This window comes from Zeus faber (genome assembly GCF_960531495.2).
Source record: "Zeus faber genome assembly, chromosome: 6".
Classification (NCBI taxonomy): domain Eukaryota; kingdom Metazoa; phylum Chordata; class Actinopteri; order Zeiformes; family Zeidae; genus Zeus; species Zeus faber.
Window position 1 is genome coordinate 17,456,945 of NC_137201.1, and position 21,848 is coordinate 17,478,792.

Below are 21,848 nucleotides of genomic sequence, written 5' to 3' on the forward strand. Positions count from 1 at the left end.
ACTGGGAGATGGCCTACACCGAGAAGGGAGAAGTCTACTTCATAGAGTAAGGGACAATTAAAGATGGGATGGAAGAAATAAAGTGGAAAGTCCCGTCAGGAAAACCTATTCTGGTGTACGCAGCCCGAAAGTGGAATTCTGTGTCAAACAGGGAGGCTCGCATGGCTTCAGCGACGGAATGGAAAAATAGAACGTTAATTTCATCACAGACTTTATGTGCATTCCCTTTGTTTTTGCCTGGTGTGTACGTGTAGAAATGTACAGCACGTTCCACTTTGTTGACTAATGGCTGCGACTCATTGTCGGTAATGAGACATTTGCTCCTTGCCACACCAACCCCCGCGTGCGGAGAATTCCGGCGACAGCTGCGATAAGCACACACTCCGAGATGCGCACGCGTGCACGCGCAGCCAAACCTTTTGCCCTTCCATCGCACCCTCGATAATTTATAGCTGAGGACTAATTAGGGAATTAATTGCGATTTGATTCAACTTGGAAACGTCTCTCCCGTTAAATGAGCGATTTACACACGCTCAGGTTTGCGACCGCGCCTCCGCGCCTCGCGACGGATCCCCTCCCCTCTCGCCCCTTTCTTCTCCGACCCGCTGCTGCGCCGCTCGTTCTGGCCTTTTGTCTTTGCTCCCCCCGTTTCGTTCATCGCCGCCGCTCCTCCCTCTGTGTCTCCGCAGCCACAACACCAAAACCACATCCTGGCTGGACCCTCGGCTCGCCAAGAAGGCCAAGCCGCCTGAGGAGTGCAAGGAAGACGGTGAGTCGGGAGAACGTTCCCTTGGCGCCGTCGCTCCGTGTTTAGTGTTCTGTTTTTGTTCGCCGGGTTTTTGTTTGTCTGTGCCTTCGTTCGCTTGCCCGTGCGTGACGACGCGAGTGTTTGAGCCGCTCCGGCCATCAGCCCCGGCGTCTCCAGTCTTTTCTCCCCACCCCTCCCATGCCATCCTTTACTTGATGGCAAAGGAAAGGGGAACACCAACCTGTTCATCGAGTTTCCAAATAAGCCTAACCACCCAAACCTCCGCCGCACCTCCCTATCGCTCTTCGTCACCTGCCCATCAGATATGATTGTTCCGTCTAATTGCAGGTATTAGTACGGCTGCACCCCTCGGGCGCTAATGTTCTCGTTGGCATGACAGTTTTTTCCCGCTGTCGCACTCAATTGTGATCTCAAAGCAGCGTTTATGGATGTCAAGTCCCGGAAGAGAAATATGAATCAACCAAACACACTTTCCAGTCAAAGTAGCTATTACCAACTGTTAGTAGAATAGAATAGGGAAATATAAGTGTGGGTGTGGGTGTGGATGTGGGTGTGTGTGTGCGCGCTGGTTTGAAAAAATCAAATCAAAACGGACCATGCGTGGACTATCATTCCATGATCATGAACTGGTTTATTTATTCCATTAAGACGGGAAAAGAGGGCCAACACATTTTTTTTTCTGCAGTGATTTTTAAACGATTAAACATTTCACGCGCAATCTCAACATCTGCATCGCAGCCCTCCATCAGCGCACGAGGGCTGTGATTATACAGAGCGGGGCGCCAAATCAATACCTCAGCTCCCTCTCTCCCTGTCCTCCCCTCTCTCTCTCGCTCGCTCTCTCTCCCGCTCTGTCCCTTCCACTCTCCCTTCATTCTTTATTCTCTCTGTTCCCTCACGTCCATTTGAGCCAGCTAACCCCCTCCCCGTCTCTCTATTTCTCCCTCTCTGCTGGTTCTTTGGCTCTTTCTCCCCTCCTTTTTGCCTGCCTCTCCTTTTCAACTCTCTCTCTCTCTCTCTCTCTCTCTCTCGCTCTCTGGCCCTCTCCTCCATTCTACATGACTTCCTCTCTTCTGCTGCCCAGTGAGAGGCGTTCTGTGACAGGAATGCTAATAGTGCTGGTCCCGCTCACGCCCAGCAGTCTGCAGAGGTCGGCTTCGTCCTGACGCACGGGAGAACGTCTACCTGCCGCCACTATCCGTTCCGCTCTGGTCTTGGATTTCTTGCGGATTTTTTGCGTTCGTCTTTCTCGCCGTCCGCTCGTCCGCCATGTGCTTCCCGAAGCTCGTGCTCGAAATGATAGAGGCAAAGACGCTGAAGGAGGCGTCTCATCTGGTGTGATCGTTTCTCTTTTTTTTCCCCAGACAGAACCAGTGCAGGTGTTCGGACAAACTCCCATATCGTTCTCAATTTCGGCCTATGGTATCATAAAATAATTCAATGTTGTTGTTTTTTTATGTTTTTATGTTTGTCTGTTTTGCCATAGTTCCAAGTTCTGAGCTGTGTAGATTTTTGCACTTATATCTATAATTCATGTGCCAAGATAAACCGACATTGTGCACCATTCCCTCCACAACAGGGGTTCTCGAAACCTTTTTAAACCAAGGACGCCTTAGAGAAATACATTCAGGGGGAAATGTAGGAGAAATATTTATATTGCAGAATTTCAAAATACAGCATATAAAACAAATATATATATATATATATATAAATGAACATCAGTTAAAAGAAACAAGTAACATTTCAGTGACGCAAAATATCAAGCAAAAATAGGAGGTGCATATGGCTCCTTTTAGATTATGCATATGGAATAGTCTAAAAGGAGATCATTACGTATATATTGAATAAAGACTTCTAAAAATTAAAAGATGTACCCCCTCACAGGACACAAGAAATGTTTGAGAGTCGCTGCTCTACAACGCCTGTCCCATTACCTTCCCTTTTTTTTTTCCCCGTGGCGTGTCTCCGTTTTATTTCTCTGCGGGTAGAGTAGACGAGCCATCCGGGAGGGAGGCCCACGTCCAGCCCACATGCCGGCCCTTGTTTTAACGGAAAGGAAGAAAGACGGTGTGTTTCCGTTGAAAATGGTCGTGGAGGCAGCTTATGCGCGTTTTTTCTTTTTTTTTTTCTTCGTGTCGCCTGCCACTAGATAGGAGGGTTGTGAATAATAAAAATCCACATATCAAGCGGAGGGAGCGGAGCTTGAAGAGGTGCCGGGTGAGGGCTCCTGCGGGTCTCTCATCGCCCCGAGGCAGAAAGACACCCATTCATCCTCTCTTTCATCAGCCATGCTTTTACATTCCCCCCACCTTGTTATTCCCTTTCCCGTCCCCTCGTCCTACATGTCTCCCGACCTTTTTTTTGGTTCCCTTATTTTCCCCTCATTGTTTCACATCCAGATTCGCTATTCTCTTACCCGTGCCCACGCGAAAAAGCGCAGTCCTCCGCGGTCCTTCTCTCTCTCTCTCTCTCTCTCTCTCTCTCTCTCTCTCTCTCTCTCTCTCTCTCTCTCTCTCTACTTTTAAGAGGAGGCCTGTTTGTGTTGGTGTATTTGCACAGACGTGTGTCTTCGGCACCTTGTTTCTATACGCCCGAGACTCCCGCGGTTCAAAGGCTTGTCACCACAGATCTAGACGGCTTGCCGGGTTTATGTGTCGGCCGGGCCCCTTTGTTGCGCAACCGGGGCTCATGTCTTCCGTGCTCTCCTTTTTTCGTCAGAAGAGCGAGAATGTAACAGGACGGGCTTAAAATCATGGCGGGTGTTGCTTTCAGTTCGGTGTTTGATTCCCGGCGACATGCGCGGGTTTTTCGGGTGATCTCTTTGTCGGCGTCGGGAAAACCTGCTACTCCGACGGCACGGCGGCGTCCTCAGTGCCGTCAGTGTTTAAACAAAAAAACAAAAAACAAAGTCACAACTCTGGACCGCAGGAGGGATGCCGAGGCAGCGGGAAATAGGCGGCGAGAACGGACACAAAACGGGTAACGGGGAGATGGATCCCGCCTCCTCAGGGAGAGCGGCAGAGTGGGCGGAAGTCAGCGTCATGTGTTATGGCCCGTCCCGCTGCGCTCCTCGTCCCGCAGACGAGCGGGGAGAGACGGACGGACGGACGGAGGGAGGCGGCAGGCGGTGGAGAGCGCGGACATCGCCTCAGGTCATGATTGAGCCAGAGCGCGGAGCCTTACCTCCCAGTTACATCACAGCAAGCCCTTTGGTCCGGACGAGGATCCCTATCTGTCTGTCTGTCTGCCCGTCTCTCTCTCGCTCTCGCGCTTGCTCTCTCTCTCGGTTGAAGAAGAGCGTTCCCCAAAGCCCGTGTTGCAATATTAATGCAATACAGTCTTTCTGTATGTGGTGAATAAGCTTATTTGTCCACGGATTTCCAAATCTGCCCTCTGTCGAGCATCTTCCATTTGTATTGTTTTTTTGTTTATTCTTCTTTTTCCCTTTTATTTAAAATATTTTCCAAAACATCAGAGGTTCGCTGACATGTTTTGGATCAATTCAATTTCATACAATAGCGGCCTCTCCTTTGTGTGCTAGGAGATCATTCTGGTGTTGGGGTGTGGATTTATTCTGCTGTCTGTGTGCGTGCGTGCGTGCGTGCGTCCATTCATTATGACTGCGTGTGAGTCATATAAAGCATAGAATTCAAAATAAGATTCCATGCTAGTCCATAAATACATGGACCAGCTGCCACATAATCCAACAGCAAATGTAATTTGTTGAATTATGTTGAAAATGGAACCGTAAAATGTAATGATCTTTTTTGAGTTATTTTTGGGTTGTACAACTGCAGAAGTTCTACATGATCAAAACTCATCGACTGGAATGCAACGCGCATACATGAGAAACCCGACTTGGAAATGTGGAACCCCCCTCCTCGGCAGGGCTGGTGATTGCACCTCGGTGGCGGTTGATTTGATGTCAAATGAGTTGGGGACTTGAGGAAAGGAGTTGGGGATTGAGCGCACGTCCGCTGATTCACACACGCAACAAATGAAATCCTCGATCTTCAACTCGGTTCACTTAGCTCACGCGGCGCCGAGACGCTGCGAGTCTTAACCCTTCCACGCAAATGCCCGCACGCGCGCACGCACGCACACGTGCAGGGAGTAGCATCCATCACACTTGAAAGAGACGCATCACCTCCACATTTTGAAGCTTAAGTACTAATTAAGCACTCATTGATCCTCCTCCTGACACGCACACACGCACACTTGGAATATCTGTCCATTTCTACCAAGTCTGCGCCACTTTCCTTCACTCTTCGCCTGACCCCATTACACATGCGTAAAGCGTCTCCTCTCCATCTCCTTGAAACTCCTTGAAATTCCCGGACCCCTTGGATGGAATTCATTTAACCATCGCTTCATATCATTGGTATAGCCGGACGCTATCAAACCACATGGTGAAATGCACCGAAATACAGGAAATGACGTCGTCTGAATCCCGGCTCCCCGGCGGCTGTCAAATTCTCCGCTCGGAATTTCATATGCTTCTCACCCCCTGCATATGCAGTGAGCACGCATGCGCACACTCTCTCACACACACACACACACACACACACACACACACACACACACACACTGCCTCTCTCTCTCTCTCTCTCTTTCTTTCATTCTCTCTCTCTTTCATTCTCTCTCTTGCTCTCTCTCACATTCTCTCTCTCGCTCTCTCTCTCTCTCTCTCTCTCTCTCTCTCTCTCTCTCTCTCACATTCTCTCTTTCTATTCCAGAGTCAGGAAATAGAGACAAGACAGAGCTCTCAGCTCACTCGAGAAAAAAAAAAAAAAAGAGAGAGAGAGACTTCCACTGGTGGTTTCCATGGAAACTGTGTCCCTTTTTACTTCAGGGAGAGGGCGAGCGATGTTGGCTGACTAGTGGATGAGTTAAGCAGACATTTAAGGTGCTTCTGCGAGCTTGTGGGATGGAATTTAAGGTGCTTTAGAGCATAAATCCAACTGACTTGACGCATCACTTGTGTGCATGCGAGGGTAGGAAGGGTCACCTGAGGTAGGGAGGGAGCTGTTGCAGGGAATTGCGGATAATTGCTGCGTGCGTCCTTTTTTCCTCGCTGTGCCGTACTCAGCACACTTGACCACCGGGATAGACGCTCGCAACAACCCTGTGCAATCGCAAACCTACCCATATGCACACACGCACATGGGCTTAGATCCAATGTTACACATGTAATGTTGAAAATTGTGCGTGTGGATGTGTCTTTTGGTGTGTTTGTATGTGTGTGTATGTTTTTTTGTTGTTTCTTATGTATGTTTGGGATAATGGTGATACCAAGGATGGCGCGCAGACGTCGTAGCATCCTTCCTACTCTATTCTATCCCATTTGCATGTGTGTAGTTTAAGATATGGAGGCAAACAAACCTATCCATAAAGCCAGTCTCTAATAAATTGCAGGGTTTGCGTATGTGCCAGCTTGTGTGTTTAATATGATGTCATACCCCTGATGCTATTTTCTAGTATAGTGCCCTGTGATTGCATTAATTTTTTTTTTCTTAAAGCGGTATTGGCTTTATTTAGTTGGCAGAGGATGAGTGGCACACCGGCTCTTCGTCTTATTTGAAAACGCTCAGAACCACCAAACCGCTGCTGATGTTTTGAATTACCAAATCAAAACCAGTAATTGGCTCCAAATTATAAATGACGTTTTCTCCGTGAACTTGTTTGCGCGCACGGTCGGAGATACGCGTCCGTACACATGATTTATGATGCTTGAATGCTCAGTGCTGAAAACAAGATCGTAACACGCTGAAATGTTTCCATTAGAGAAGGGAGGCCATTGTGTGTGTGTGTGTGTGTGTGTGTGTGTGTGTGTGTGTGTGTGTGTGTGTGTGTGTGTGTGTGTGTGTGTGTGTGTGTGTGTGTGTGTGTGTGTGTGTGTGTGCGTGCGTGCGTGCGTGCGTGCGTGCGTGCGTGCGTGCGTGCGTGCGTGCGTGCGTGCGTGCGTGCGTGCGTGCGTGCGTGCGTGCGTGCGTGCGTGCGTGCGTGCGTGCGTGCGTGCGTGCGTGCGTGCGTGCGTGCGTGCGTGCGTGCGTGCGTGCGTGCGTGCGTGCGTGCGTGCGTGCGTGCGTGCGTGCGTGCGTGCGTGCGTGCGTGCGTGCGTGCGTGCGTGCGTGCGTGCGTGCGTGCGTGCGCGTGCGTGCGTGTGCGCGTTATCAGTAGAAAGTTAGCCTGAGTGGAAAAAGAGGAACAGGGCACAGACTTAGTGAGGAACGGCTGTGCCTTGACCCACTTCCTTCTCCTCTGAGGGACGGCGGGAGGGGAGATAAATCAGCCATAGGTTGGAGAAAGGGAGGAGTATGAGTCCAATGGAGGGGCCGATCGGGGACAATTAACAGAGCGGCCACGGCGACCCTCCAACGGAGAGAGCCAGTGGGTGTGAAAAGAGGGAGTGACACTGTTGGAGTGTTGAGAGTCATTTGTCCCTGAAGAGCAGCGAAGGACAAAAGGGGAACAAATGAGACAACAGGGGAACAAAAAAAGAAACCTTATGCGGCGGAGTCGACCGAATGTCCCGCGCCTGTCGGTATCGACGTCCGTGTTGGTGAATCGTGTCTCTGTGAAGAGAGTCCAGTGCTGTGGATCGAAGTGTTGTCGCTGTTTAAAAGAGCGCTTTCGGAGCGCCCAGCGGAGCGCTCTGCAGATCCGTGCAGTCTCCACTCGGCGGTTCAATTTGGTGCCGGTGTACTTGCTTGTACTTCCACCATAAACTGACTTTTCTCTCTCTACCCCTCCCCTCCCCTCTCTGCTCTCCCTCCCTCAGAGCTGCCCTATGGCTGGGAGAAGATAGATGACCCTATCTACGGCAGCTACTATGTAGAGTAAGTCTCCCTCTTGGCCTGGATGACTCCGCTGTTCTGCGTCGTAGTAAAGCAGGAAATGCATTCGTTTTATTTGTGCTACTTGGTTTTTAAATGATGAATGAGTATATTTCCCCTCTCCCTTTACATTTGTCACTGCTCATTTGGCAAAAGCAGTGGAGTGAAGTGCTGGGCTGTGAGCGAAGCAGCAAAGTGCTAGTGACAAATGTACTTTCTCTACCTGACTATTTTTTCTTTCTTTTTTTTTAAACATTTCATTTGAATCGTATATATTAACCCCATAATGGTGTTTTGTTTCATTCAGCCACATCAACAGAAGGACCCAGTTTGAGAATCCAGTCCTGGAAGCAAAGAGACGCCTGGAGCAGCAGCAGCAGATACAAAGTCAGGGCCTCTCCTCTCTTCCACTGCCCACTATTTACAGAGGTATCTGGTCATTCCCTAATAAAGTACATCTAGTAAGTGCACATATTGTGTCAATTACATATCATACTGTACAAATAACGAAATATACAAATTTACCAAATAAACTAATTCTAAATTCTCCGCACACCTACATGCATCTCAATACACTGTTGCATAGGAGATTTGGACGATTATGAAGGTTCCGTTGGCTGAGACGTCTCATTGTTATGCTGAAGGTTAATGGGAAGCAGATTTAGAGGGAGCCCCTCCCTCGGCGCCCAAATGCCCAGATTAGGAGTGTTATGGTTTCCCAGTGAACAACAGAAACAAAAACGTGGTGGATTAGACGAAGACCCGCGTCTTGGCATTTTGACGGGTTGAGTCACACCTTGGAGAAGCCCGCCGCCGTTTTCCCTTCCAAAAAAGAAATTACTGTATTTATTTCCGCAAATACCATCACGTACCTAACCGTGACCCCAGAACTGAGTTCCATAGTGGATGTGCTGGTATTGTATTCAATATGCTGCTGATCCTCCTCTTCTCTCCTTCTGTCCCTCCAGAGAAGCCCCTCTTCACCAGGGACCCCACCCAGCTGAAGGGCAGCTTCCTGTCCACCGCCCTGCAGAAAAGCAACATGGGCTTTGGCTTCACCATCATCGGAGGGGACGAGCCAGACGAGTTCCTGCAGGTCAAGAGCGTCATACCTGAGGGGCCGGCGGCACAGGACGGGAAGATGGACACAGGTAAAGATGGAGCAGGTTCAATCCGGTCAGGTTCCCAGGAAGAGACTGTGACGCTTGGCGTCTCTCGAGGAGAGGCTCGAGAAGGTAACCGCCGCGTAGGAGCCGACATTGAGGCGGATGCGACGCATTCCAAATTACGGGTGCCTTTAGCTAATTTAAGCCCGGGGTGTTATCCTTCTTATCGTTCTCACTACCGCTCTTGTTCCTTTGCCCCTTAAGCTGAACACACCGATGCCGCCACACCGCCACACATCATGGCGCGCATCATAGCCACCCCGAGAACACAAAGGAGGCGTCTGCCACTACAAGTAACCCAATATGTGCCTCCAGGCTACGGCGCGGTGTTAATTGTGTGGATGCAGAGACACGGGGGAAGTGTTCAAACTTAAATTAAAAGCAAGCAACGTAAACTAACGACGATGTCGAGTAAACTAGCAATTAAAACCGATGTTCATTTGCCGCTCCACGCGTCAAAACCCGCTGAACACTCGGACGATGCGTTGAAGAGCTTACACAAGAGTGTATTTATTCTAAATGATGGAGCTGCAAGGGGTGCGTTGAACTTTAATGCCCCGCTTAGCTGGATCCCCAGGTGGATCCACCCCATCCCTGTGGGAACAAGGATGGATCGTGTTTTGATCCGGGTTAAACCTGTGATGCTTTCATCCGGGTTAAAACGTGTTAAAACCTGGCTCTAGCGCGCTCTGTCTCGGGCATCTTTACTGATGCCGCGTTTTCGTTGGCCGAAACCTGGGAGTCGCCTGGCGCCACTGGATTCCCTTTCCTTTGACTACTACTCCAATGTATTTTTTCGCATTGTGTTTTGGGTCGGCGCAAGATATTTTCCCAGGGTGAACACCACTTGACCACATGATGAGTGAAGCATGAATGCAACTTTGTAAGTAAAATGCAAATGTTGTGCTCTAATGTACTGCACCACTGAGCATTGCATTGTGACTGTGACCACATACATTGGTCACAGGTCATGTTTCTCAGCCACGTACCCTTCCGCCGTAGTTTCGATTGGCAAAAACGCTTTCAAAGCGCTACCTTAACGTGCAATTCGAATATTTCCTAAGTCAATGGACCTTCATCGGGTTACGAAAGGACGACCATGTGACAAACAACAGCCGGCGTGTAGAGCGGCGCAGGGAAAGGTTTTATCTGGGCGTCCCCACCGGGCCAGAGAGCTGCTCTCACGCCGGGCTCAGCCGGGACCTAAACGGCGCATCTTAACCGCGCTGAGAATCCTTCCTCCTCTCCTTAGATCCTGCTCTTTCTTCCTCTTTGTTTCTCTCCGCTCATCTCTTTCTTCTTCAAATCTTGGAATCCCCCCCCACTCTCTCTTGCCCTGTTCCCCAAAATCTCTCCCTTTTCTCCCCGGCTTACGCTTTGTTTCATTTCTGTATCGATGCATCTGAGGCGTCTCTCCCGCTCTCGGTCCTCGTTAATGTTAATCTCCTCTTTCTACCTTTTTCTCGTTCTGCCTTTTCCTCTCCCTCTATCACTCCATCGACGCTGGCCTGTCAGTCTTTTTCCCTCTTTCTCCCCGTCCTCATTTCTCTTCCTTCCTTCCCTCTGATCCTCTCTGTGACATTGCCAACTCCCTTTTCACACACGCACGCGTGCACACACACATATATAGTCACATACACGCACACACACACACAGTCACATGCAGACACTCCGGCTGAGATTAGCTGGCCCATTTGAGCTGTGTGGCATTGCTCTTAGGGATTGTGCTTGTGTTGTTACATGTGTGTTTGTGTGTGTGTGTGTGTGTATGTGAGTAATGTGTTTCCACACTGCATGTGGCAAGTTGGCAGTATACTGTATGTGTTCCTGCATTGGTGTGTGTGTGTGCGTGTGTGTGTGTGTGCATGTGCGTACGCGTGTGTGTGCGTGCGCACATGTGCACATGCGTGCATGTGTGCAAACTGTGAAATAGAGGATTTAAGGCAGCTGCATTTCATGGCGCTGTGACTTCAACCAAAGCAGCCATGAAAGGCTACTGTACTTCACCCTCCATAGACAAACAGCCAAACCACCAACACCCGCTCAAACTCCACCGGTCACCATTAGCCGTCCCATTAAGATGCCGCACACACACACACACACACAAACCCGACCAACGCCAAGTCAAACAATTGCTTTGAATGTCAGTGATTTAATTTCAAGTTTAGAATCTCCAGATTGGCGTAGCCTCATAACTGATCTCTGTGGATGCCAGTTTTGCGCCAGATGGCTGCCATGTCCACAGGGACACGCCGAGGCACTGCCCTTACATTGACCCACCTTCTATGCCCCCCTCTCCCTCTCTCCCTCGCCTCCTCTCACCTCTCTCTCAAGGTCTCTCCGTCTCTAACACGCACACTCGCGAGGCGCTAGCAGTGCTGCTTTACTGATATTATATCCCTCTGTGATAATTCGGAGGAACATTGTGCTTCTTCTGTGTCATGATCACTTTTGGTCCTGAGATGTGACACTAACGGCGGCAGAAGGTGATAGAAAATATTAATGCGGTTCAGTCTTTGCACATTGGACCACTGGGACCATGATTATGTTGCAGAGAATTTTATGTCCTTGTCCCGCTCTCTTGTCCAATATAAATGACCTCACTTTTGCTTATGTTGCCGTAGTTCAAGATGCAAGGCGGAGGTTTGGGGCGAGAGTGCCCTCACCCCGTGCGTGACACAGAGATAGACGCCAGCCCAGTCCCTGTCCTGACCCTCGCTGATCTCCTCTTGTCTCCTATGTTCCCATCAGGTGATGTCATCGTCTACATCAATGACATCTGCGTGCTCGGCACCACTCACGCCGACGTGGTCAAGCTGTTCCAGTCGGTGCCGATCGGCCAGAGCGTCACGCTGGTGCTGTGCCGAGGATACCCGCTGCCCTTCGACCCCGAGGACCCGAGCGGCGTGGCCAGCGCCTCCCTGACGCCCATCGGCCTCGAGCACCGCCCGCTGGTGGTGAACGGCCGGAGCAGCTATGACCCCTACCTGGAATACCTGTCCCTGAGCTCGCAGCTGCCCCCACAGGCGCTGGCGCAGCCCGGGGCCCCGCACCCGGGGGACACGCATCTGGACGGCTCCTCCCTCCCGCCCACCACTCCGGGCTCCGCCCCGGCCCACACTCCGCATGATGACAACGTGTCCATGGCCTCCTCGGGGGCCGCGGGGGTGGCGGGACAGGGGGCCGAGCTGCTGACAGTTACCATGGTGAAGGGGGCGGAGGGATTTGGGTTCACTATTGCAGACAGTCCCACTGGGCAGCGGGTCAAACAGGTCAGACTCTTTTCTTTTTTTTTCCCCCTGACGGCATCTGTTGTACATGTTGCACTAGTTTGCAATGGGAGTAGAGCATTTTAATGCTCTGATTGCTTATTAGGTTGTTTCGACTTTAACATCCAAAAACACACCACACTTCTCCGGGGCGGCATCTCACGAGAAATACAGTAATTGAAACCTCTCAGTAGTTTATTTTGGCCACACAAAACTTACCATTTGTATTTCTGAAATCAAAACAAATGTTCAAATGTTCAAAAGTTCCAAAACACATTTTCCCCCAAATCGCAGAAACACAAGTGTCACGGCGGGTGGGGTGGGGACGGGGTAGGTCAGAGTGTTAAATGCCTGCTGTGCCGTTCAGGTGCTGGATCTGGGCGCTCAGGGGGCGTCGGGGTTGATCGAGGGAGACCTGATCCTGGAGGTCAACCAGCAGGCCGTGGCCGGGGTGGGACACGGACGCGTGGTGGAGCTGCTCAAGGAGTGCCCCGTCGGCGCCGAGGCCACGATCCTCATCCAGAGAGGGGGCACAGGTCAGACCTTCCAGCCGCGATGGATCAGCGTGTTTGTACTGTATCTGTCTGACAGATGACTCTTTAAAATGCCGCCGCAGGTCCGTTCGTCCGTACGGAGCCGTGCAGCCAGTTTCAACAGCGAGAGAAATATGCGGACACAAGAATGAGGACAAGTTGCCCGGCTGTAATTAAGTTATAAAATAATGTTTTCCTCTTCCCATTAGACGTATTGTTTTCATCCTTCTCTGTTTAAATTGTCTGATGCTCTTCCCCGACGCGGCGCTTCTATCCCTTTTCTCCCGCAGCCTCGCAAGTGCAAACAGAACCGACCGTCAAACACGAGGGACAGACGGGCGCGCGATTGTTTTGAAACCCGTGTTTCTAAACGTACATACGTGACACATATTGCATTGTCACAGTTTTGTCGTTTGGCGGAGTAAAAGGAACCCGGCGAGTCAACAAATGCTCGGTCGCACAAAGAGGAATGTGTTCCGTCGGCCGCTGATGCAAGCTGATTGCTTTTACGTCTGCGATTGACCACCCACCACCGCGCCTCTCAGGCGGTCCGTCCATCTGGAAAACTCTTCCTCTGATAGTCTCGTCTGGTGTTTTGTCTGCGCATCCGCACAGCTTCCCCCATCCGCATGCGCTTGACACCCGAGCGGCGGCGTTTTGAAGGATCCTCGTGTATTTGTTTCCTGGGAGGAGAACTCGCGGCGTTTCTTCCAGACGGGCATTGAGTACGCCGCCGGATCCTGCGCAGTAGAGAGCACTCAGTCAGGGCTTTTTTTTTTTTTTTTTTTTTTGTATTTTTATGCCCTCTTCTTTCCCTCTCAAAGTTAAAGAATTTAATGAAGCCACCTGCCTGCTGCCTGGAGAGGGGGAGGGAGGAGGGGTCTGGATATGAAGAGCTTGAAAAATGGTTGAATGGATGGGACAGAGAATTAAATAGTTAGGAGATTTCAAGTGCAAAATTAGAGTGCTTGAAAGATCACCAGGGCATCATCAGAGGAGCCCATCTCATTTGCCGCGGCGATGTTCACCTGCGAGGAAATTCGATTGTACACTTAAAGCTTGATTTGTGCGCCAAGTTTTTTGCAGTGATTTTCTCAAAGATGGTCTCAATGGGTCATTATTTGTTCTAAAAGCCCGGGGCTTCCTCAACCTTTAGTCTTCTCTCACAGACACACACACTCAACGTTTCAGCACCAGTGCCGAAGGAAAGTATTAAATGCATAACCCCACCCGAGGTGTTACAACCAGCACGGTCGGTCCTCAGTTTCAGCGTTGACCTGACTTGGTAACCGTTAAATATTTAATGGGAATTATGGCGTCTGGGATGAGATGATGCAAGCGCAACGGGAGGAAGGTACTGCACTGTATTTGGGATATCATGCCGTCGCTCGCATTGTTCTTTCCTCGCAAGCCCCATTTAATTGGAGATTAAGGTTATCAATGGCATATGCATTTGGGGTTTAAATAATTGAAGTGTGACAGGGATTGTGAATGGAAACTTTAAAGCAATCCCACGGACGCTGAGTAGCCCCGATAGATCAGACAAGCTGTAGCTGCCAGTTGGTGTCTCGCTAATTGTTTGTCAGTCTGACTGACTGTCGTCCATCTGTCGGCCTTAATAATATCACTGTGTTATTGGCCATTGCAGGAGGAATATTATTATGCAGAGGACTTGCTCAACGATTGGACTTAACTAACAATAATTTGGTGTGTGTGTGTGTGTGTGTGTGTGTGTGTGTGTGTGTGTGTGTGTGTGTGTGTGTGTGTGTGTGTGTGTGTGTGTGTGTGTGTGTGTGTGTGTGTGTGTGTGTGTGTGTGTGTGTGTGTGTGTGTGTGTATTTGCCGTCAATGATTGGATGTTTTGGCATTACAATTATTCCATCCCTGCAGAGCCAGTGCGCGCCACCTGGTGGTCAGTTTGTGTAACACCACCTTCATTATTGTGGGATGCACAGACCTCCTCCTGTGTCAAATTGATACAGAAATTCAATACGCAAATGGAATTCTTTGTGCACATTTGTGCACACACACCTCCACATAATATAGAGTGCACACTCACTGCATATAAACAAAAAGCATAAAACCTGCCATAAGCTGCCTACTTAGCGCTGTGTCTGAGGTGATAAATCAAATCCCCTCCCCCAAAACTACCATTCCCTATTCTTTATGTCACAGAACTCTTCACCTTTTCTATTACAGAACACACAACGATGACCCCAGAGTGACGATCACCCTGACACACAGCAAGGAATCTCTATCTCTCTATCTCTCTTTCTCTCTCTCTCTCTCTCTCTCTCTCTCTCTCTCTGTCTCTCTCTCTCTCTCTCTCTCTCTCTCTCTCTCTCTTGCACCACCAGGTGAAAGGCAGCACAAGGTCCTATTTAATGACTCAGATGTGTGTGGTGACAGAGATGTCTTTGTGTGTTTGCAAGGTTATGACTTGCAAAACACCATTGGGCTTTTATACCTTTTATACTCCATGAAGCGCACGGCGTCTGACCATCAAGTGCATCTTACACATTACACACTTGCGTGTGCGTGCGTGCGTGCATGTGCGTGTGTGTCTGTCTGTCTGTGTGTGTGTGTCTGTCTGTCTGTGTGTGTGAGCACATGTCTTTGTCCCTTTGTCAGACGGCTCCAGTGTAGGCACTCTGCCAGACTTCCACTAAGCCCTGGTCGTGTTCACAGCTCCGGCCCCTGCCATCGCATTTGAAGTAGAGCCAACCACTGACTACTGGCAGTTTTGCGGCACCAATGAGGACGCCGATCGTGATTGTGCCGAAAGGGTGTCGGACTCGGGGAGCCAATCAGGGTTATCTGAAGGCCATCCAGAACTCAGCAGGCTAGTCTGTGAGGTTGGCCAGCCAGACTAGCCGTCCGCTGAGAGAGAGAGAGAGAGAGAGAGAGAGAGAGAGAATTGAGTCTTATGAGCAAGTCATTCATTAGCATGTGTAGGAGGGCGCCACACATCTGGTACATATGCTTAGGAATTGTATTAGCATTTAAATTAACCTTAAATGTGTCTGTGTGAGTGGCACTCCCCTTTAAGACGGATGGACAATTGCCTTATAGCTCATGTTCATATTCCTCAACGGATCATTAGGGAAGTTTCCTGAGAATGAATTCTTAGAATTCCTTAAAGACGCCCCGTCCCTCCCTGCCTTAAGGACACTATTCTCTGCAGAATACACTTATTAGTGCCGACCTCCTGCAGAGGCTCCATCCACTGCGCCGCTAAATCGTTTCAGCACCACGGACAGTTTTCTTTAAACGCGGCTGTCCATGTTTCTCGGATCCAGGGTGACGTAGATTAACGAGCGGCTTGACAAGGATGTCTGCTAAAAAAAACAAAACTGGGGAAAGGTTTTGTATCGCGTTGTTGTTTTCTGTTTACCTCTGGTTTTGTTTTGTAGAGTAAAGGAGGGATTCTCGGTGGGGAAGAGAGAAAATGTCAGTGTTAGAATTGGCAGAATTGATTTCATTGCCAAAATGAACGGTCAGAATTCTCTGTTTAGTGTGTGTGTGTGTGTGTGTGTGTGTGTGTGTGTGTGTGTGTGTGTGTGTGTGTGTGTGTGTGTGTGTGTGTGTGTGTGTACATAAGGGAAGTTTGGTGAAGCCCTGTGTCTAAATGCATGTGTTGAGCTTCTCAGCAGCTCCGGTGTCTTCGATTCGGGGACTCGGTGTCAGTGAGACGGTTGTGATTAGAGCGGGAAGCCGCGCACTGTGTCGTTCCGCACACATCTACGGGAGGAAGGGTTGGAGGGGCCGCTTCCGCCCGCAGCCTCTGATGAAATTATGCTGAAAACAAATGCAACGACTACACTCTTCAGCCTAATCTCACAAACAAAGCCATAGCAGAGGGAGAGGAAACCGGCAGACAGTGTCAGACTGTTTTCCCACATTCAGATTAGGACACTTTAACACTGGCTGTTGTGGGAACGGTAATAACGTTTGCCTTCACTTTAATTTCAAAGCTATTATTTGATGTTTTGTGGCAGCTCCTCTTCACTCGATTTGTGGAACGTAAATGTGATTTTTCTCCTGTTTTTTTTTTTTTTTTGTTTGTTTGTTTTTTTCCAGGCCACATCTCTCCGTGGAAAAGCTCCAAACAGGTACCGTACTGCAGCCACGCACACCTGTTTGACTCTGTGTGTGTGTGTGTGTGCGCGTGCGTGTGCGTGTATGTGTGTGTATGTGTATGTGTATATGTGTGTGTGTGTGTGTGTGCGCGTGTGCGTGCCTGTGCGTGCGTGTGTGTGTGTGTGTGTGTGTGTGTGTGTGTACAGTATTTGCTCAAGCAGAGGGTCACACGGTCGTGTGGAGAATCTGTGTTTGTCACCGGTGCAGGTTGCCTTCGAGGTGTGACCTGCTTAGAAGACAAAACACCTCAGAGACGTCCAACCAGCTGTGGCACGACACTCTGCTTTTATAAAGCATATGCCTGCTGCTGCGTAACACTTGACAATTGAGTTCGACATATTTTCTCTCTATCAATTGCATATTATCAATATGTAAATGCCTTTATTATTATTATTATTATTATTATTATAGCACTTTTCATACACAGCATGCAACTCACAGTGCTTTACATTAATAGGTGATCAAATAGAAAAAAGCTAAATACATTTAATAAAAATAAATAAATATTATACTGAGTTTTCGTTTTCAGCCACCAATGAAGCATTACAATCATTACTCAGCAAAGTATTTTCATTTCTCACAATAACTCCCTCATCCTTTCTTCCATGGATTTTTTTTCTGGCAAATTTGAAAGTCAAAGTTCTTGAATTGCTCCAAGCCGTTCATCTCAAACAATTCCCAAGATATTCCACGATAATAGTTCAGGCTATTCAGGTGAATGGGTTTCTCTGTATTGAATAAGGGAATCCTTGGAGTACATCCATTTGAATGCATCCGTGTGCTCCTGTCCTCGCAGTTGCCCGACCAGTGGGACCCCCACGGCAGCCCCCAGACCAGCCTCTCTGCCTCCGTCCTGCCCCCCGGCACGCCCTTCCCCAACCAGCCCCAGCACCGCACCTCCGTCCCGGACTCCACCGAGGGCTTCGACCTCAACAAGCCCGACCCCTACGACCTGTACGAGAAGTCCAGGGCCATCTACGAGAGCCGCCGTGAGTGCAAAGCCCTCACTCTCCTCTGTGCCCCTTACCCCTGTTCCTCCCAGGAAAGTGGATCACAGGAAAGCAAACCCACACGCTCGGTAATATAAAGGAATTAAAGCGAACCCAAATCTGGACTCTCGCCAGCATTGCTTTCAGGTTTTCCAAAGAAAATCTTTTTTTGCAGATTACGGACAAAGATTGAAAATATGACACACTGCATGTTTGCGAAGCTTATACAAGTATACACCGGCATTTTGCTGCCAGTCTTTCTTTACTTTACTGCTGTGAAAGGCATTTTGATACAGCCATTAGTTGGTCAATGAGAATATATTAAAAAAAACACGTCACCAGTTACCGGAAAATAAATAACGCAAGGAATACATAAACATCAAAGGATTGGGCTGAGGTGTGAGAATTGGAATTGGGAAAATAAATAAATACAAAATGACAAATAAACAAAGATTTATGCATTATCAATCAAAATGATTTACATTTGAACCCATACAGTGTATAATAAATGAGAACTTCCAATGAGAACACAATAGAAAAAAAAAAACAATTTTGGTTGAATGTGGTTTGTTTATTTGGATCCCCGCTAGTTGTTAACTTCTCTTCCTGGGGATCTCCCTGTACTTGGATAAAATGTGAGAAGAATCCATCCGATGAGCGTCCTCTCCTCCTCCGTGTGTGCACCAGGTGCGGAGTATCAGGAGGTGGAAGTCCATTTGTTGAGGGAGAAGACGGGGTTTGGTTTTCGCATCCTGGGGGGCGACGAGGCCGTGCAGGCTGTGAGTCCGGACGCCCGTGACAAGGCTCGTATGGGACGGGCTGGACCACACACACACACACACACACACACACACACACACACACACACCCACACACACACCACACACCACAGCTCATTGTTCATGCACCCGGTGTTCTCTCACACTCCTTATCTGATCACCATGCACTGTACCACCCCTGTATCACCCCTCTGCCACCCACAGACACAGAAATGCATCTTGTATAAAACACTCCTCAACACCCTGCACCTAGCAACACAGAGACATTATTGCACACAGCTGACAGCACTATTGCTCCATGCTGACAGTACTGACTCCCCTACTGACAGTACTGACTCCCATACTGACAGCACTATGACTCCCATACTGACAGCACTATGACTCTCACCCTGACAGAACTATGACCCCCATACTGACAGCACTATGACCCCCATTTTTGACAGCACTATGATTCCCATACTGACAGCACTATGACTCTCATACTGACAGCACTATGACTCCCATACTGACAGCACTATGACTCTCACCCTGACAGAACTATGACTCCCATACTGACAGCACTATGACTCCCATACTGACAGCACTATGACTCTCACCCTGACAGAACTATGACCCCCATACTGACAGCACTATGACTCCCATACTGGCAGCACTCCCATACTGACAGACCTATGACTCCCATGCTGATAGGCCTATTCATTCAAGATTCAAAAGGGTTATTTGTCAGGTACGTAGTATACATATGTTCATATATGACTCCCATGCTGACACAACGTCTTGGTGATGTGTCACAGTTCAAAGGAAGGCTCCATAAGAAGAAGGTTGCGTGAGCGAGGAGTTGGAATGAAATGTTCTGACATCCACCTTTGTTGATGCTGCTAATATCCATTGTCTTTGAACAGATTGTTATCGGCGCCATAATAGAAAACACTCCCGCTGAGCGCGATGGCCGCCTTCGACCCGGGGACGAGCTTATTTCTGTGGATAAGATGGTGGTTGCCGGGAAACCGCACAGATACGTGATAGACCTGATGCATGCAGCTGCTCGCAATGGTCAGGTCAGCTTGACAGTGAGGAGGAGAGTACTAACCCCAGGTGAGGACGCTAAAAGAGTGTGTGTGTGTGTGTGTGTGCGTGTGCGTGTGTGTGTGTGTGTGTTAGCAAGGAAATGGTTTGAATTGGAACTTGTTTTTTCCCCCACCCTCCCTCCCGTCTGGCCCCCTCCAGGCGAGCTGTGTCCAGTGAACGGTCGCAGCCCCGGCTCGGTGTCCACGCAGCACAGTTCTCCCCGTAGCGACTCGGCCTCCGCCTCGGGCCCCGTCGCTGCCGCTGGCGGCACCGTGCCCAGCGCCGCCCCCCCACCAGAGGGCGCCGCCCTGCAAACCAGCGATGTGGTCATCCACCGCAAGGAGAACGAGGGCTTCGGCTTTGTGATCATCAGCTCCCTCAACAGGCCCGAAAACGCCACCATCATCAGTGAGTCACGCACCGTCTCAAAATCCAACGTGGCAGGATGTGACATAATGATGTCGTGAAAAAATAGAAAAATGGCGAAACATTTTTTACTGGATTACAGTTGATACTTCTTTAGTTCCGTGAGTCGCAACACATTGTGAGAATATAGCCATGACGGGTTTTGCCGTCATGACGTTCAGCCCGACGCCGGCTCTGTCTCTCGCCCACGGAGTGCTGGTGCCGTCGGACCCAGGCGCGAGTATGGAGCTCTGTGGAATAAACATGGAAATTATATTAATGAATTAACAAAACAATGTGCTTCTCCTACATTGTGGCTTTTAGATGTTTCCAGGTTGGAGTGCATTATACAATTCACCGTGGATTTAAATATGAAATCTTATCACGGATATCATAGAACCTTTGATAAGTAACTCATTCAGGTGATTTAAGTCTTGTCTTGTGGTTCTTCATTTGATCATATTTGATTATAGCTTGGTTGTCGTCCTAAAATATTGATTCAGCTCGACTCAACAGAGCAGCAATGGATGGTGTTGTCTTAATAATGACAGCGGAAACCTGTCTCGCCAAGGATGATGCTATGCTAATGATTTTTCTGTCTCGGCGATTGTTTTTAATCGTTATTGTCATAAAACTTTGATAATGCTTAAAAAAAAAAAAACATAGTGTGGAAAATTGCATTTCACATCTTTTTCTGTATTAAGGGGCATCAGCACTTTCTATGCAGTTAAATACAGGGATTGAAACTCTATTGTAAACCGTATCTATATTGGCAAAGGAATTGTTAGTTTTTGGGGAAAAAGAAAACAATGTTAAATTCATGACCTGCTGAGCTCATATTATAATGCGGTTCTAAATATTCTTTTTTGGGGAGAAATTACCATTTTAAGAAAAAGTCAACCGGAACGTTATATGCGCCTATACGATAACTTTACTGAAAATAAATGCTGACGACCCCTTGTTAATTACCTATTTACAGCTGTGCCCCATAAAATCGGACGCATAATAGAAGGGAGTCCGGCCGACCGCTGCGGCAAACTGAAAGTGGGAGATCGCATCCTGGCTGTGAACGGACAGTCCATCATCAGCATGCCGCACGCAGACATAGTCAAACTCATCAAAGACGCCGGGCTCACAGTCACGCTGCACATCATACCAGAAGAAGGTCAGTATGAAAATCTGCTGGAGGGAGAACGCACACGCCACATATTCATATACATGTTATATTCTGGTTTCGCTTGCTTTGTATGAGCAATCGTGTACTTTTAATAGTTGGTTCTTATTTCGTGAGAACCAACTATTCCACTTCGCATAATTTTACCCTGCTGTATGCCGGCTGGTTTTAACGTTGCAGCGCTCCCTGTTGCAGATCCACATTCTGGTCCCGGCTCGGAGAAGCAGAGCCCCATGACCCAGAAACACAGCCCGCAGGCCCAGCCCAGCCCCGGAGCCCAGTCCGGCCCAGGAGGGAGCCAGCCGGGCCAAGCGCCCGCTATCCCCGGCCAGACCTGTGCCCAGACGGGGCCGGCTTCAGCCCAGTCCATCCAGACCCTGGCCCAGTCGTGCCATGCGGCGACCGCCCAGCCCGGCCCGGCGGCCCCCCAGCCCCTACCCGCTGGGACCCAGCAGAGCCCGGTCACACAGCCCCCAGGACCCCCTCCGCAGCTCTACCTCCACGACGGCAGGCAAGGCACCCTCACCGCTCGTTTTTAGCCAAAAAAGAAATTCTGGAGGGGATGATGTGCTCATTTTATTTTTCTTGAAGCATTGTTTGCGTCCCAACATATGACTTGTTCCAGTCTGCCCGCCAGTTCCAGTTCCATCTGTATTTTGTTGCATAACACCACTTAAACTCTGATAGTCTCAGTTAATAATTTACCCATAGATGTCACTC

General features: G+C 49.2%; 1 protein-coding gene across 1 annotated transcript in view; it reads left to right on the forward strand.

The window, feature by feature from the left end:
- The window catches only part of magi2b (membrane associated guanylate kinase, WW and PDZ domain containing 2b), a 57,703-nt gene that overhangs the window by 31,518 nt on the left and 4,337 nt on the right, over nt 1-21,848 (forward strand). Inside the window, exons 5-18 of the mRNA XM_080003044.1 lie at nt 1-46; nt 690-769; nt 7,551-7,608; nt 7,913-8,034; nt 8,574-8,756; nt 11,523-12,043; nt 12,408-12,576; nt 16,654-16,685; nt 17,510-17,702; nt 18,390-18,505; nt 19,384-19,576; nt 19,709-19,957; nt 20,934-21,119; nt 21,324-21,639. The exon at nt 1-46 is cut by the window's left edge and continues 183 nt beyond it. Coding sequence (XP_079859170.1) covers nt 1-46; nt 690-769; nt 7,551-7,608; nt 7,913-8,034; nt 8,574-8,756; nt 11,523-12,043; nt 12,408-12,576; nt 16,654-16,685; nt 17,510-17,702; nt 18,390-18,505; nt 19,384-19,576; nt 19,709-19,957; nt 20,934-21,119; nt 21,324-21,639 — 2,464 coding nt within the window. The remainder of the gene's footprint in view (nt 47-689; nt 770-7,550; nt 7,609-7,912; nt 8,035-8,573; nt 8,757-11,522; nt 12,044-12,407; nt 12,577-16,653; nt 16,686-17,509; nt 17,703-18,389; nt 18,506-19,383; nt 19,577-19,708; nt 19,958-20,933; nt 21,120-21,323; nt 21,640-21,848) is intronic.